The sequence below is a fragment of the Nilaparvata lugens genome, chromosome 9 (assembly GCF_014356525.2).
Source record: "Nilaparvata lugens isolate BPH chromosome 9, ASM1435652v1, whole genome shotgun sequence".
Classification (NCBI taxonomy): domain Eukaryota; kingdom Metazoa; phylum Arthropoda; class Insecta; order Hemiptera; family Delphacidae; genus Nilaparvata; species Nilaparvata lugens.
In genome coordinates, this window is record NC_052512.1 from 5,422,468 (window position 1) to 5,440,279 (window position 17,812).

At 35.4% G+C, this 17,812-nt stretch overlaps 1 protein-coding gene across 1 annotated transcript in view; it reads right to left on the minus strand.

Annotated features, from left to right (window-relative positions):
* LOC111055435 overlaps positions 1 to 17,812 on the minus strand; it is a 324,213-nt gene that overhangs the window by 147,244 nt on the left and 159,157 nt on the right. The window contains exon 15 of the mRNA XM_039435440.1: positions 3,780 to 3,954. Coding sequence (XP_039291374.1) covers positions 3,780 to 3,954 — 175 coding nt within the window. The remainder of the gene's footprint in view (positions 1 to 3,779; positions 3,955 to 17,812) is intronic.

Sequence of the window (17,812 nt, forward strand, 5' to 3'; positions counted from 1 at the left end):
GAAGAAGAAGAAGAATAAGAAGACAGGAGAAAAGCTCTCTCTCTCTCTCTCTCTCTCTCTCTCTCTCTGCGAAAACATAACAAGAGTATCTTGATATTTTGTGCTCTAAAGAAGAAGAAGCAGAAGAAAAAGAAGAAGAAGAAGGAGACTGGAGAAGAATAAGAAAAACAAGAAGAAGAAGGAGAAGTAGAAGAAGGAGAAGAAGAAGAAGAAGAAGAAAGAGACTGGAGAAGAATAAGATGAACAAGAAGAAGGGGAAGTAGAAGAGAGGAGAAGAAGAAGAAGAAGAAGAAGAAGAAGAAGTAGAAGTAGAAGAAGACAGGAGACGAAGAAAAAGAAGAACAAGAATAGGAAGAAGAAGAAGAAGGGGAAGAAGAAGAAGAAGAACAACAACAAGAATAAGAAGAAGAAGGAGAATAAGAAGACAGGAGAAAAGAAGGTGAAGAAAAAGGAGAAGAAAAAGGAGAAGAAGAGGAAGAAGAAGAAGAAGAAGAAGGAGAAGAAGAAGAAGAAGAAGAAGAAGAAGAAGAAGAAGAAGAAGAAGGAGGAGACTGGAGATGAATAAGGCGAAGAATCAACAGTTGCCAACAGTTTGCAATTGAATAATCACATTTTCTCTAATTTCAATCTTATTTTCAATTTTAGGTGAAAATGTTACTGAACATTAATTGTAGAGATTTTCATGATCAATCTTTTCCAATATTAATTTCTCGTTCAAATTATATCTGAGATCTGATAGTTGGAAATCTAAAATCAAAATTACCATAGATGGGGCGGAGCTCCTAAAATTTTTACAGATATGGGACTTGTGGCAGTTGATAGAGCTTATCAATTACTTTTTGAGGTATAAATTTGAACAAAATCATTGAAGTAATTTTTGAGAAATTCGCGAAAAACCCTTTTTTTGACAACATTTTCGCCATTTTAGCCGCCATCTTGAATTGCATTTGATTGAAATTATTCGTGTCGGATCCTTATAGTGTAAGGACCTTAAGTTCCAAATTTCAAATCATTCCGTTATTGGGAGATGAGATATCGTGTACACAGACGTACATACACACACACACACCACACACACACACACCACACACACACACACACACACACACACACCACACACACACACACACACACACACACACCAATACCCAAAAACCATTTTTTTGGACTCAGGGGACCTTGAAACGTATAGAAATTTAGAAATTGGGGTACCTTAATTTTTTTCGGAAAGCAATACTTTCCTTACCTATGGTAATAGGGCAAGGAAAGTAACAATAGCATTAGTAGATATCCCATGGTATAGAGCGTTTATGTCGCAACTTTTACTGTTATCTCAAGCTGATAGTCCACGTAGTTCTTTCCCGTGAAGCTTTATGACGCTGGTGGTCTCTTATATTGTGCCGTTCACAGTGGCGGCTCGTCCTATGTGTTCAATGGTTCATTGAACCCCCAGAATTGAATCAACTTCCTATACAATGATGAATTTGCAACTCAAATAATTATATTTTTATTTTATTCTCATTAAATTACATCACAACATTTTTCATCTACGTAAACTTAACGTTGATGTTTTGCTGCCGGTGCCTGAGATCCCGGAGTGGCTTGCTTGATACAGCACCGAATGGGATGACGAGACGCGTGGAGGTGGAAAGCAGTGTTCATTCCCCGATGTGAACCCAAAAACAGGGCTGGGTGTGGTAGTGGAACGGAGGAGGGGAATCGGTTTGCTAGCACGGATTTGGTTCACAATCCTGTCTGAACCAATTTTGCACGAGTTCATCCGAGAGTAGCCGAACCTAGCCGAGGCAAGTGAAGCATTCCGTAAACCTCGGAATGAATCGTGAATATTCGTGATACGGATTCAGCAGCAGTGCCATCTTGAACATAACCAATAAATTCAAATTTGGTGGCAGTAAACAGTAAAAAAGCGGTAAACAAGAAGTAGAAAGCGTGACAGTTTTGAGGTTATACGATATGATTTCGGGTATATTATACTGTATACAGTTGTGATAGATTTCACTGCATTTTTTGTTGCATAAATTGTTTTTGCGTGTAGAAGAATATAGTAATTTCTAGTGTGTTTCGTGAGTATTTCGAGTGTGTCCATTTTCTTTTAGTGAGAGTGTGAATATAATTTATTGTGTTACCGTAACAGCATTTTGATGAAGAAATATGAATAAGGTTCAGTATTTGTTAAATACAAACAATATTGATATTGAGGGTAGGTGTAAAATAAAACATAATGGTGACCAACTCCCGAAGTAAAAATCAAACAAGAAAAATATGAACAGGACAAAAAATTTATATTTGTAGAAAATATGCTCAATCTTTGTGGTGTAATTCCTTAAAATTATTATTGATCACCTTTACACTTGATTATGCTCAATACTCTATATCCTCTTGACCTTTCTCTCCAATACATCATGAGGTTGAACCCCCAAGCTAGAAGATCACGAGCCGCTACTGGCCGTTCATACACTCTTACCCGATCAAAACAGTAAAAAACGACAATAATCGACAGTAATCGGCTTGAGATAACAGTAAAAGTTGCGACATAAACGCCCTATATCATGCGACATCGACTTACGCTATAGTTTCTCTATGGTGGAGCTTATCTCTTATCTAGTGTTGAAGTTTATGATTCAACAGAACTGGGTAGGCCTACTGCAAATATGATATAAATAATACTGTGATATAATACTCTTGCTTTTCTCCATATACTCATCATTAAATATGTTATTTGAATCATGAAATGTTTTGAAATTGCCAATACTATCATATTAAGCGAGCAATTTCTGTATTTATATGGTTAATGTCGGGGGACCAAGCCACAGAATAGGTACAGAATGGAAACTAATAATCAATTGCCTATCTAACCAATGCTTTTTACATGACGCCAATACTAAACACGTCACGTAACCTTGGGAAGTTCCAATCCTGGTCTTCTGATTGGCTCGTGGCAGTGAACGAGATCAATTGATCCGGATCATTAAAGTGATCCGAACCTACCATCAATACTATTACAATGCGGCGCTTCCTAACAAGATGGCGGATTTTAGCGTCAGGGTGCTAGCCAAGTTTCCATACTGTATGTATACTGTGACCAAGCTTCGCTCTGGAGTGTAAAAACATAGACAATTTGAACGAAAGATTGAATTCATAGTTTATATGTTTTTATTACCTATGGTAATGGGGCAAGGAAAGTAAAAAGTGACACTGAAGATCTTCCATATAGCCCAGCTATATAGCAGTTTTAGGCCTACTTTCTCAGCTATATAGCAGAAAATGAGCTATCAAAAATTTTCGGTAAACATCAAAGAGAATCTGAGCTATAGGTAGCTCTGCTACATGTCAATTTTTGTTTATAGCAGAGCTAAATGTAGCTGCTCTGTCCTTGAAGGAAGGCTGCCGCAGCTGTTTAGTGCCTGCTGGGTTTACACCAAATATAACCGTTAAATTTTATTAATTATATTTTTCAAAAGTACTCTTTCTTTTATTAAATAAAATGATAATATATTGATTATTATATTGGATTCAATAATAAATCATCATTGGATAATAATATCATCATCAAATAAATAATAAGTGAAAAAAGCAAAATGACCGCTGTGTGAGTAACTGGAGACTTCCGGACAATTTAAATATGATATTTAGATATGTTTTTCACCCAGGAACAATGCCCTCGAGTATTGGTAGGTAGTTCAGAAGCATCCTGTATATGTTGCTAAAATTTTGAATAGCTCTTCAACTACACAGTGTAAACGTAGCTTAAGCCTTACATATTCCTCCTTGCACGTCCAGAATTCCGTCTTTGACTTCTCAAAGAATTTGTCTTTGTTGGATTCCAATAATTGAGATGTGACAACGTCTGTCCCACTTATATCGAGAAATCGAGGTCTCAACCTGTATCGAATTATTTCTTTTATTTCTGTCGTTTCTCGTAATCGTTGGCACCTTGAAAAATAAATTTTCCTATTATCCTCAAATCAGTCTCCAAATAGTACACATCATTCATGATTTTATATTGACGGAATTCAAAATGTAAGGCTTCAAAATCTTTTCAAAAAGATGTGCAAAGAGTGTTTTTACTACAGAAAAAGGCTATAAGAATTGTACTAGTAGTTATGTGAACAGTAGACCTCGCGCTCAGTAAGTTACAGTGACCTGTTGTTATGTTTTCTCAAAAATTAATAAATAATTTATCAATTTAAAATGTGTAGAAAAACCTTGAATAAACAAAGTGCTTTCTGTCCTATCGTACCGAGACGTGTCGTCCCGGAATGTGAGTGTGAGCGCTGTTATCAGGTCTGGCTGCAAACTGTCTACAACGTTGATGGAAAGATACAATTTTCAAGATGTTCGATGTTTTTGAACGGGTAGTATTATAGTCCACTAAACAGCTGATTTATGATGAATAATTCGATAGATTGATTTTTACTCCAATATTGGCGTATGAAGGCGGCTCATTTTTCCTTTTATATTATCCTTGAAATGCAAAATTTCCAAAAACCTTGTATATATGTCGACGCGGAATTTAAAAAGGAACATACCTGTCAAATTTCATGAAAATCTATTACCGCGTTTCGCCGTAAATGCGCAACATAAAAACATATAAACATTCAAACATTAAGAGAAATGCTAAACCGTCGACTTGAATCTTGGACCTCACTTCACTCAGTCAATCAGGTGCAGCGTATTTGGAGCATTGCGAGCCATTATTTTTAAAAGATAAAGTTATGACAGTTTACTGTATGGTAGCTTTCAAACTCCTACCTCAAGTAAATAAGGATATAGGATCATATAGATGCAGAGTTGACATCCACAGCCATAGTACACGAAAAAAGACAAAATAGATGTACCTTACACAAGACTGAAATAGTTATTTGTGCAACTAGTGCGCAAGGTGACAGTTTGCTGCACCGAAAGAAACGTTTACGCACGAGCCGTAGGCGAGGGCGGAATGGCTTCTTGAGTGCAGCAGAGGAATTCACGTATTTCACATTAAACTTTTCCTACCTACGGTTACCATTGAATATGAAAAGTGGGTAGTTATGAGTAAAATTATGACTGAAGTCCATCAAATGTTTGTGTGTGTGATGCTGTTATTAATAACAACCTTAATTCATTTGAAAATTAATAATCCAATTGAAGTTAAAAATTCTTAGCCAAAGTTCTCATTTCTATTCATTCAAGAATCAGAAAACATACAGATAGAAATAATTCACATTCAAAATACACGCCAACAGCTGATTGGGATGGCTGCAAGATGGCTGAACCGACAAGCACGCAACCTAGCGGGAAGAATCGTACCTAAGTGTGTTTCATCCAGCTAAAAAGTATTGAAACCGGATTCAGAAATTTAGACTTTTGCTCAAAGTAAATTGGAAAATATTTATAAAAATAACATAGACAACAGAGAATATTCATTGTTGTATTCTTCAAAATTCGAATTTTTTCATGTATATTTGCTACTTTTCTCATTGCTTGAAATAATAATTATCAATAGAAAAGAACTATTATTTATTATTAAATGATGAGAATTCGTGAACTATGATTATTTAATTATGATTTAGATGAACATTATTCTTGTTTTGGATTTCTTGATTAGGATTTTATCATAAATGTGGGGTAGCCATTGAAATGATTCTTATCTAAATCTAACCACAGTCATTGTTACTTATTTTAAAAGTAACTCTAAACTTAATTTTTGTTTTCCAGCACTGATGCTCCATAACCCACCAACTATTTTGTGTTGCCATGTTGCAAATCTGGAGTACGCAAAGTAATACTTTGCTCACTAGAGCGGAAAAGTGATTCTTTGTGTTCTGTAATCAGTGCAGGAATGGTCACTTTCCAGGGTGACTGTAGGAAAAAAGTATTAACTAGTCCTAACCTTGAAATTTTTAATATTCTGCCAGACTCAGCCAGAAACTCGCCTTCAACAGTATTCCAACAAAAACTTGAAAAAACCTTCTCTTACAGTTCCCACTATACTCACTTTCTGATTTCCTCCAGCTGCCAGTAGAGAATCATTTTTTGGAAACCATCCTCAATCTGTAGTCTCTAACTTTATATTTGTATGTGTTTATATTTAAATGATGTATCATGTAAGTTGGACTATTTTGCTCTTGATATTATTGTTTTATTGACATATATGGAGGAAACCTTAAATAGAGGTTTCCAATAGCATTGTTTGTGTCCTGAATGGAATGAAACTTTTATTCCATTATTCTGTTATTTTATTATAATGTATTCATTGACCGAACGAAGTGAGGTCTAAGATTCGAGTCGACGGTTTGTCATTTCTCTTGATGTTTAAATGTTTATGTTTCTATATTTATATGTTGCGCATTTACGGCGAAACGCGGTAATAGATTCTCATGAAATTTGACAGGTATGTTCCTTTTTAAATCGCGCGTCGACGTATGTACAAGGTTTTTGGGAATTTTTAATTTCAAGGATAATATAAAAAGAAAAGGAGCCTCCTTCATACGCCAATATTTCCGTAAGAATCAGACTATAGAATTATTCATCATAAATCAGCCGTCTAGTGGACTATAATACTACCCGTTCAAAAACATCGAACATCTTGAAAATGTATCTTTCCATCAACGTTAGTAGACAGTTGACTATTTATAATACTACCCGTTCAAAAACATCTAACATCTTGAAAATGTATCTTTCCATCAACGTTGTAGACAGTTGCAGCCAGATCTGATAACAGGGCTCACACTCACATTCCGGGACGACACGTCACGGTACAATAGGACAGAAAGCTCTATTTAGGATATTTATTTATAATTTTTTCTAGACATTTTAAATTGATAAATTATTTATTAATTTTTGAGAAAACATAACAACAGGTTAATGTAATAATAATAATAATAATAATGATTTTATTAATGGAGACAACAGGACAAACCCATTTTGCCTCTTTCACACAATACAATATTTTCAACACATTATACAATTTGGAATACAAGAAGATAAAAAATGAAGAAATATACAATTAATATGAAAGAATACAAATAATCATTGAAGTAATCGTAAACAATAATAATTGAGTATAAGAATAATTATTAAACAAAATAGAAACAAGTAATAATAAAAAGAGAAAAAAAGAAGAAGAAAGAATGAAGAGAGAAAGGATGTCTGTGTAAAACCAAGAATGAATAATCAAATTGATAATAATAGAAATTTTATAAAATCAATCACAAAAAGACAGATCACATGCTACCCAACCAAGTTATATGAGATCTTACGGAATTTGGAGGGGGAGAACCAGAAGACGTCTAAGTGCTCCGAACAATGATTAAAGATTCTCTGAGCTCTATTTAGAGGAGAGTTATAATGACTTACGGTTCTAGAGCGCGCTATATGAAATGAGAAACCAGAACGGCGAGCAATGGTATTTACATATATATTAATTTTTGATGTAACTTACTGAGCGCGAGGTCTACTGTTCACAGAACTACTAGTTTAGCTGGGTTTACACCAAAGTTATTAACAAAATGGTTATAACTTAATCCTTATAGATTCTATTAGATTGAACAGAAGTTGACAAACACATATGTTCATCATGTGTATGATAAGTTATGTTCAATCTAATATAATCTTAAAGGATTGAGTTATTAACATTTTGTTAATAACTTTGGTGGAAACGCAGCTTTAGTATGTACTAAAGGAATAAAAATCATTCTTATTCTTCTTCTTCCCCTTTTCTCATGTCAATAAAAGGATTTGGTATATGCATATTGGCCGATTTGAATAAAACCAGAGCAAATGCTCATGAGCAAGAGAATGGAGCATAATGTTTTGCTCATAAGCAAAAGGTAGAAGCAAAAGCATTTGCTCATTTTTATATGAATAAGCTTCATCTTGTACTCTTACCTTATGCTCCTGAACTCTGGAGCAAATGCTCACGTATTTTAAAGATTTTTCATCAGCTGATTCGCTTTTGTAGCCTTACTTTGTATTCATAGCTCACGAGAGCGCTAAATATGCAAGTAGGGGGCACCGCTTGTGTTTGCGTCGTCTGCTCTATTTTCTATCTATGAATAGAGTTTCAGGTTAGTTGAGTTTAGAATTGTGAAATAATAGCGTGAAAAAATGTCATCTCTATAATAATCTTCAGCATATTTTTATAAGATCAATAGCCTTCTTATAATGGTCTACACTCTCATCTTCTTAAATGCCTATTTCCTATTTTGTGATGGCTATCTTTATAACAGGTAGCTTTTATATTTATTCTTTTGTAGAAATAATGGTGATTTATATCATGGTTGAATCTAAAAAGAGTTTTATTGTTCTCAACTATTGATTGTGATCGTATCTGGTATAGTTTCGTCTTCCTCATACGAATTAGTTGAGCAAAAGGTGATAAGCTGTTCTAGACTAGACTCACCTTTTTGAAGCATTTGCTTCAAAAGTTGAGCGAATGCTCTAGTTTATTCATAACATTTTGAGCAAAAGCTTTTACTTTTGAGCAAATGCTCAAACTATTCTTTTGATGAACATAAGCAGAAGGGTTTGCTCACATTTATTCATAGAAAATGAAGCAAATGCTCAATATTTTAGAAGTATAAGCAAATGCTCAAATTTATTCATATGGCCCATTGAAGCGGTGGCCATTCATTGGCCCATATGAATAGAACCAGAGCAAATGCTCATGAGCTAAAGCATGAAGCATAAGGTTTTGCTCATGAGCAAAAGGTAGAAGCGAAAGCATTTGCTTATTTTTATATGAATAAGCTTTACCTTATACTTTTACCTTATGCTCCTGAACTCCGGAGCAAATGCTCACGTATTTTTAAGATTTTTCAACAACTGATTCGTTTTTGTAGCCTTACTTTGTTTTTATAGCTCACGGAAGCGCTAAATATGCAAGTAGAGGGCACCGCTTGTGTTTGCGTCGTCTGCTCTATTTCTTTTTATGAATAGAGTTTTAGGTTAGTTGAGTTTAGAATTTTGAGCTGCTATCGAGCTTTGGAAGCGATCGGACGTATTTTGAGAGAGCTCCGTCTTATCTTCAGATAATGATTTCGTTAGAGCAGTACCGGGCGTGCATAGGTTTGTTTGCCGTTATTTCCGTATTTCGAATGAATTCGGTTGCGAAAAGTGGAATTCGGAGGAATTTTTATATAAATATGGTTACTGTATTGAGTGTTATCCTGATGTTGCTGTTGATTGGAGGAGTGGAACAAAATCCAGGTCCGTCGGATCCAATTACCAATATAGACGATATATGTGCCAAGTTGGACAGCAGGTAGTGATAAATATGATACCGAAAATAAAGAACTCGCTAAAAAATCTTCAACTTAGTTTTACGGGTGTACAAACGGACATAACAAGAATGAAGGCAGATTTCAGGGGTCTTGAAGAAGAAAATAATCGACTTCATTCATATGTGGATCGTCTAGAAGGATATTCCCGTCGTTCAAATTTGTTATTTTTTGGTATAAGCGAATATCGTGGTGAAACGTGGCAAGACAGTGAACGGTTCATTTGAGAAATAATAAATAAAGAAAAGGCGGATTCATTTGCTTGTGAGTGATATTGAACGTGCACACCGGCTAGGTAGAAAGAAAAACACTAATCGACCGATAATAGTCAAGTTTCTCAGTTATTAAAAGAAAATGGAGGTTCTTAGTGCTTGTGCAAGGCTGAAAGGCACGTCAATCAGAGTGGAAGAAGATTTCACCCAACGAGTAAAACGTGTTAGAGACGAATTAAAATCTTACTTGTACTCAGCTCGAAATGACGGTCATTTTGCGGAGTTGCGCTATGACAAACTTGTAGTGAATGGTCAGAGCTACACATTAGACGATTCAAGAAAATCTTCCTCGAATCCAGAATGTGAATTTGGAAAATACAAGGTTCGTTATTCACGCACCACCATCGTCCTCCCAACTTGACGAAAAGGAGGGGGTACCACAAGAACAACAACTGGAGAATGTGCACCAGCGGCAGCTTGATGATTCAGCGGTGCAGCTGAATACGAGCCCTAAACAACAGCAGCTAGCCAGGCAGAGGTTGAAAAGCGTCGAGCGCTTGGTGAACAGGTGGAAGAAGGGCGGCAGTCAGGCAGTGGAGACCGACTACGATGACATACAAGTCGTGGAGAGTATGTGCGAATCGGCAGTCAACGCGACACCGGCAAGGTAAAAGAGAGGCAGAGAGCAGTCGAAGAATGGCGACATACGTGGCTGGATAACAGGTGCGACTACCAGAAGTATGGCCAGAGATAAATCTTCAAATATATTATTATAGGATGAGGCCAACGCAGACAGAAATCAAGGCGGTTGTTTACTCAGTGTGCGAAGAGGTGAGTTTTCAAACAAAGATTCCTTCAGATTATTATTTTGGAATGTCCATGGACTGTATAATTATATCAATTTAAATAATCATGAAAGAGACTTTTGTTCCAAGAATTCGATAATATGTTTACAAGAAATCTGGACATTAAAACAGAAAGATTTATTGGAGTTTAAGGGTGTCAATGTAGTGGCTAAGGATGCAATAAGAATAAGTGCAACTGGACGAGCGAGCGGTGGTCTTTTAATGCTTGTTAAGTCTAATATAACTTACGAGATAATAGATAGTACAGATTATGTTGGTTCAGATTAAGAAGGATATTTTTTTTATTCAAGTAAGTTACAATACATTCTGGTTCATACACGAATCTACAATAAATTACAGTACAACAGCCAATTATGCAACAAATTTCACATATTATGAAAACTTATTAATTACAATGAAGATTGAATGCAACATAAGAATATTGATAATATAGTATTGTAATATAACTACATAAATCAGCGGTGTTTCAACAATGAATAAATGAATAATTTCAATGAATAAATATACACCCCACTATATATTATATGTGTTGGGGTATAAGTAATTAGTTGCTTATTGCGTGTAATAATTACTATTTACAAACTTCATTCACTGATATGGGATTAAAGTTTTTTATAATAAAATTAGTAAAAATGTATAATACAAACAAACAAAATTATGGAATTAGTAAATAAATATTAATGTTCTATTAAGGATAATAATAAGAAAGGTTATTTTTAGAAAAATGAGAACCAGTAAAGAGTGGAATGAAGAATAAATAGTTTCAATATTTACAGTCTAACTAAATTTTCACAATTTTCCACTCCAATATAAACCAACCAGGAAAATAAACTTTTCTTGAACCTGTGTCTATTGAATTCTTCCCTAATGTAACTTGGTATTGAATTATAAATTTTTGGTCCCAAATATGTGTAGTTCCTTTGCCCAAATATAGTGTTCATCCTTGGTACTATTGAATACGTGTTTCTCTGCCTTGTTTGATGGTTATGATCTGCCAGTCTTATGTGTTCGATGTTTCTCCTCATTCGCGTGATGATAGCCTGGATGTAGAGTTGTCTTACACTCAGTACTTTACTGTCCTTGAAAAGAATGTTCGTGGGGAATTGATTCTCCTTGAAGCCTATTATTTTTAGTATTCGTTTTTGAAGTTTATAGAGAGGTTCAACATGTGTAAAATTCGTAGCTCCCCAGATAATTATGACGTATCTTAAAATTGATTGCACTGAAGAAAAATAAACAGTTTTTAATATCTCATAGTTGAGTATTTTACGGAGTTGATAGAATTTGTAGAGAAGCTTCCTGATCCGGGTAATTGATAGATTAATGTGCTTGTCCCATTTGAATTTGTTGTCCACTATTGTTCCTAAATATTTTATTTCATTGACTTGTTGAATTGAAGGGCAATCACACGGGTTGTTGGTGCTTCCACAGTGATGCAGGATTATTGAAGAATCCGGTGGTCTCGTCCGTTCTGTCAGAGAAAAGGCTAAAAATTTCGTTTTTGTTGCATTTACTGTAAGCAAATTTTCTCTTAACCATTTATCGACTTTGATCAATTCTTCCTGTGCCAGATCAAAAACTTCCTCCCAGGTGTTTCCTTCAAATAGTATACACGTATCATCAGCAAAAGCTATTACTCTTCCTCTTATCTTAATTGAACATAGCTCATTTGCATATGCCAAATACAGAATTGGCCCAAGAACTGTTCCTTGGGGAATCCCAAACTTCATCGTTCCCTCTGAACTGAGATGTTCTTCAACTTTGACTTTTTGACGCCGATCACAGAGGTATGATCTAAACCATGCTAGAGGAACTCCTCTAATTCCCATGGCTTCTAATTTCTCCAGCAGCAAACTGTGATTAACAGTGTCAAAAGCTTTTCCTAGGTCCAGGAACACTGCTGCACATTTTTTGTTATTTTCTAGCTTATCTGTGACAAAATTTGACAATTCTAATATCGCATCTTCTGTACTCCTCCCCTCACGAAAACCAAATTGATTCCTAGATAGTAAGTTGTTTTTTCCATGTAATTCACAAGACGTTTCTTTACCAGTTTTTCCAAAATCTTAGAAATATTGCTTATAAGTGAAATAGGCCTGTAATTGGTGGCATTTTTTTTGTCGCCTCCTTTATGTAATGGTCTAACACATGTCTCTTTCATAGCTTTTGGAAAAATTCCTTTTGACAGACTTAAATTAAATATGTGAATTAATGGTTTTACAATTACATTTTTTATCGACTTCAATGTTCTATTACTGATTCTATCAAGTCCTGGAGCACTGTCATTTCGCAAACTACTAATAGCTTCAAGAAGCTCATCTCCAGTTACTGGGTGAAAGTAGATGGAGTGTAGAGTTCTTGTAACAGGTTTATATTGGGATATGATTTGGTCTAGTGGTTTTCTTAAGGAATCTATTATTGTCTCCGCCATTTCTTCACCTACATTTGTGAAAAAGTTATTCATGTGGTTGAGCAAAGTTTCTGGATTTTCCTTTAGATTGAAAATCCTATCATCTATTTTCTTCATATGGGGGAGAGTTCTTGCATGAAAATAGAGTAACATGTATCTTTATCTGTGCTATGAGCTATTAACTTCATGTTCTATACAACCTATATAAGTAAATGTAACTGCTGTTTATAGTTTATTCAAAAAAATACGTGATCAGAGCAGAGCAGAGTTGATTATAAATTTACAAGTGGGAGAGCAAGGGAGCCTAAGACCTGCAATGAAGCGAAAAAGTTATATTTTAATTAAATTGAGCTGGTAAGTTATACTACATGTACGATGAATGGAGCACTTCCTCAGTTCTAATCCAGCCTATGCCAAAAAGCCACCCGACCAACCTACTTTTATACACCACGTCGCTGCAATTCTCAGCCTCCCTGATGACGTCCGGCAAATTCCTAAAGATAATTTGAGCTAGGTAGTATGGTGATTGAGTTCTATTCCATTCATTAATCTAGGTGTTGAATATCCATGGTTGTTCCTGAGTCTTGTTTGATAATTGTGTTGTATATTAGCAAATAGGTTTTTTTTATTTTTCCCTATATATGTGAGAATTGTTTTTATAAATAACTGACTTAGATTGAGCACAGGGAAGTTCGAGAATAGCAGCAACGGCCAGCGGCTCCAGGCAAGCAGATGAAACACCTCCCCAAACTATTATTTCATACTGCAATATTGATTGGGCATATGCATGGTAGATCCTCCTACACAATCTAATGTCTAGTACCTGGCTGAGCTGAGAGAGTCCATACAACATCCTTCTAAGCCTCTGTTTGACACATTGAATATGGAGAACTCAACTCAAGTGATGGTCAGAAATAACCCTAGGATATAGGTCAAGAGTTGTTATTGGTCAACTCTCATGATTGATCCACATGTACAGACTGAGGATTCTAAATCTGTACATGTATGCATTTTCACCTGTCTTGAGCCTGGATCTGAATGGTTCCTTGCTACAATCGGCATATACTTTGTTTTAGTTATATTTACTGTTAAGCTGTTATGGTCGAACCAGTTTTCTATTTTTAAAAGGTCTATGGTGGCATTTTTATATACATCTTCCCAATCCTTGCCAACAGAAACAACAACCGTGTCATCAGCAAATAGGAATATCTTGCTTGTCGTGTTGAGCTTTGAAATATAAGGAACAATATTGGACCAAGGGTGCTTCCCTGAATCACCCCATAGTCAACACTGTCCCTCTCACCACATTTACCATCAATTTGAACAAACTGAAGGCGTTCATAAAAGTAATTTCTGAACCACTGCAAGGCATTATTTTTAATTCCAATAGATTCAAGCTTCTTAAAGAGCTTGCCTCTATCTATAGTCGAAAGCCTTGGCCAGGTCCAGGAACGTCATTAAAACTTAATTTTTCAATTTAACTGACTCAATTATAAATTTGGTTACATCAAATAGAGCATCATTGGTATTTTTTGAAATCCATATTGGGTTTTTGCAAGTATGTTATTATTTGTCAAATATTCGGTTAACTGTAATTTAACACATTTTTCAATAATTTTAGACAATGTTGTTAGAAGAGATATGGGTCTGTAGTTTGAGAATTGATTCTTAGGTCCTGATTTGTAGATTGGGATGATTTTTGCTATTTTTAGATTTTCCGGAAACTGTCCTTCACGATTGCTTAAATTCATTAAATGATGGATAGGATTAATTAGTGACTCAAGATTTTCTTTGATTAATTTAGTTGGAATGAGATCGTACCCCGGAGCACTCCTACCTTTAAGACTATGTATCACTTTCATTAGTTCATCTTTTGTGACCTCTTTAAACTCAAATACTGCATCAACTCCATACTCAGAATCATTAATTTCTGGTTCTCCAACAGGGTTCAACGATTGGGATAGGGAAGATCCAAACGGACGTGAAATATTGATTAAAATTGTTGCAGATATCTTTGATATTTTGGGTTTGGTTGGGGTCTCTATGATTGATGGCATTTTGATTTACCAGCAATCTCTTTCACTACGGTCCAAAACTTTTGAGGGTTGTATGAAACCTCATCAATCTTATTCTTACAATAATTATGTTTGACTCGTTTAATGGTTGAGTGTAGTAAGTTTCTGAATCGGATGAATTCGTTTTCTAAAGCAATGCAGTAGGGCTGTCTATTAAGTTTCTTCTTGAGTTTATCGCGGTAACGTATTGAATTTATTAAGCCTCTGGTAATCCATGGTTTGATTTTTGTATTTTTTTGAAGTTATTTTTATTTAAGATGTCTTCTCAAGTATAATATTATGAATAGTATCTATAAATAGATTAGTTGATAGGTTGATATTATTCTCTTCGATTACACGGTCCCAACCCTGTACAGACAAGGAATTCTGAACACCATTCCAATCGATTTTAGAATAGTATTCATCTTTTTCAGGAAGTTTGTCTATTTTATGAGTTGATAAATTAAGACATATGGCATAATGATCGGTGATCGCGGTTTGTACTACAGTTGTTGAAACTTGGAAAGTGTGCGGTAATCTGACAAAGTAGTGATCGATGCAGGTGCAGGTGTTGCTGACCGGTCTAGTCACCTTATCTACACATGAAATAAAGCCTGCCTCGTTCATTACATCCAAGTACTTTTCTTCCAGAGTATGTGGATTAGCAGTTAAGAGGTTGCAGTTTATATCACCACTGAAGATTTTTATACATTCAGCGTCATTCCTCTGTTGGTTAAAGTAAGATTCAATGGATTCAATAAAAATGTCAAGACTTGAGATGGGGCTACGATAGATTGCAAGCAGATCAAAAGTAACACCGACCCAATCAAAAGTGAGGGAGAGACATGTAGCAATATTCCCTAATTGAATCTCGCGACATGAAGCAGTTATCTCATTGTCTATGTAAACAACAACTCCATCGCTTTGATTAATATTGTTATATGACCTGAATAAATTGTAGCCAGGAATCTCCATCAAATCACTCTCATCTTTCAGCCAAGCCTCCGTTGAAATAATGCATGTGAAATGATAACCCAGGCTTTGTAATACTACAATAAATTCATCAATATTTTTTTTGTAGCTCCCAATATTTTGCTGGATTACAGTAAAGTTATGTTGATTTGCAACATCGCGACTCCCAAGTTCCCCGCTCTCCAAAAATGTACTACAAAGATTCTTAATATCTGAACACTGCACAATTAATTGGTGAGATATCTAATAAGTCTACAGCATTCCTTATCATGAGAAGAAAGGAGAAAAAGAAATAAAAAACAACGGCAAGCCGTCCGACCAGTAATGAGATGGAAATATAACAAATTAAAGAATAATGCAATTAAGTATCTGAAGGAAATTCTAATAAACGAGAGTGCCTGTGAAAAATTATGAATACATAAGAAAATAGAAATGTTCAAAAAGAAAAGAGAAAATTGATGAGAAAAGAATTTCACTTTTCACTGGTTAAACTATAAGCGATAACCATGACTCTAGTGTGGGCCCCTCTCTCAGTGAAATATTTCTTCGGACAGATTAGGATACTAGTGAGATATCTTATCAAGTTGTTTTTGTACTGAAACTAACTTTGAAGAATCATATCCGACTATCACACAACACAGTTGCATGAGAAAAATAATCTATCTGTAATGAAATTAATAGGCTGGAATAGAGTATATAGCAACAATCGCTTGACGTGACAATCTGCATGATTAATATCAATGAATGTTATGGCACACTTATTATCTTATTGTCTCATCTTTGAACATTCCCTTATAATATTATTTAAATTACGTGAGTTTGCATATAAAATAAGATAAATTGAAAATAGTAATTTGAAATGAATCAAGAAAAAAGATGCACTTGTATTAGTTCGAAATAAAGAAGATAAGTTAACAGAAAAAAGTTAATGGAGTAACCAGGCAATAGCAAGTCCACTGCATCAAATAATTTGGATTATCTTTGTGTGATTGTAGAAAGTTTCAAACAAAATAAATATAGTACTCACTGTTCCTGCAAATAAAGAGTTGAGAGAATATAGTATACTCCAACTATTTTCTTACTCTCGTTCATACTAACAAAAAATCACATTTCTCAAGACACTGTTATGCGGTTACTTGACTGGCGGGCGGGTTATTTAGCTGTGCTGCCTTGGCTGCTGGTTGGCGGCGTTTGCATCGACGGTGCATCGCGTTGGCCACGGCTGGCAATGCTCTCCACATGTGCGAGGTCTCGCACGCGAAACGGACGCTGCTCCGCTGACACCTTCACCATGATTTTGCAATCTGATGCCCATACAGCCTATAACTTATTGTTTTTCATCAGGTTTCTGGCCGCGTTGAAAATCATTCTCTTTTCAGGAGTAAGATGCTCGTTGATGAAAATTGGGTTGTCTGGAAATGTTGCTCTAAGGTCCTTTGCAGTGAGTTTTCCTTTATCCCTCCTGCTACCAACCACACTTCTTTTGTTATTCGGGATGTGAAGTTCACGACAATGGTCGGAGGTCTATTATCTGTTTCCTTACCACCTAACCTATGCGCAGCTGATATATCAGAGTGGTAAAAATTCAGTTGTAGAACGCGAGCTATGTCCTCTAATATTCCCACACATTTTCCTTGTAAGTTACTGGTACACCTGATATTAAAATATTGTTTTTCCGCGTCTGCTGTTGGAGGTCCTGTACATTTTGTTTCACGTTTTTCAGTTCATCTTTAAGACGCGTGTTCTCTTTCTCCAATTCACTGACAGTTTCACATGTTTTATTACACTTATCATTAACGTCGTTGAACTGTTTCTTCATTTCCTCCGACTTCTTGTTATTCTCCTACCACTTTGAATTAGTTTCTAGCCTAAATTCGGTGATTGCACTTAATAATGTCTCATTTGATACTTCACGATCATCCGTTTCATTAGATCTGGCACTCACAATGGCTGAGTACCGGTGCATTTTTCGCATTTCCATTTCTTATTTCTTGTTTCTCTTGATAGTCCAACACAA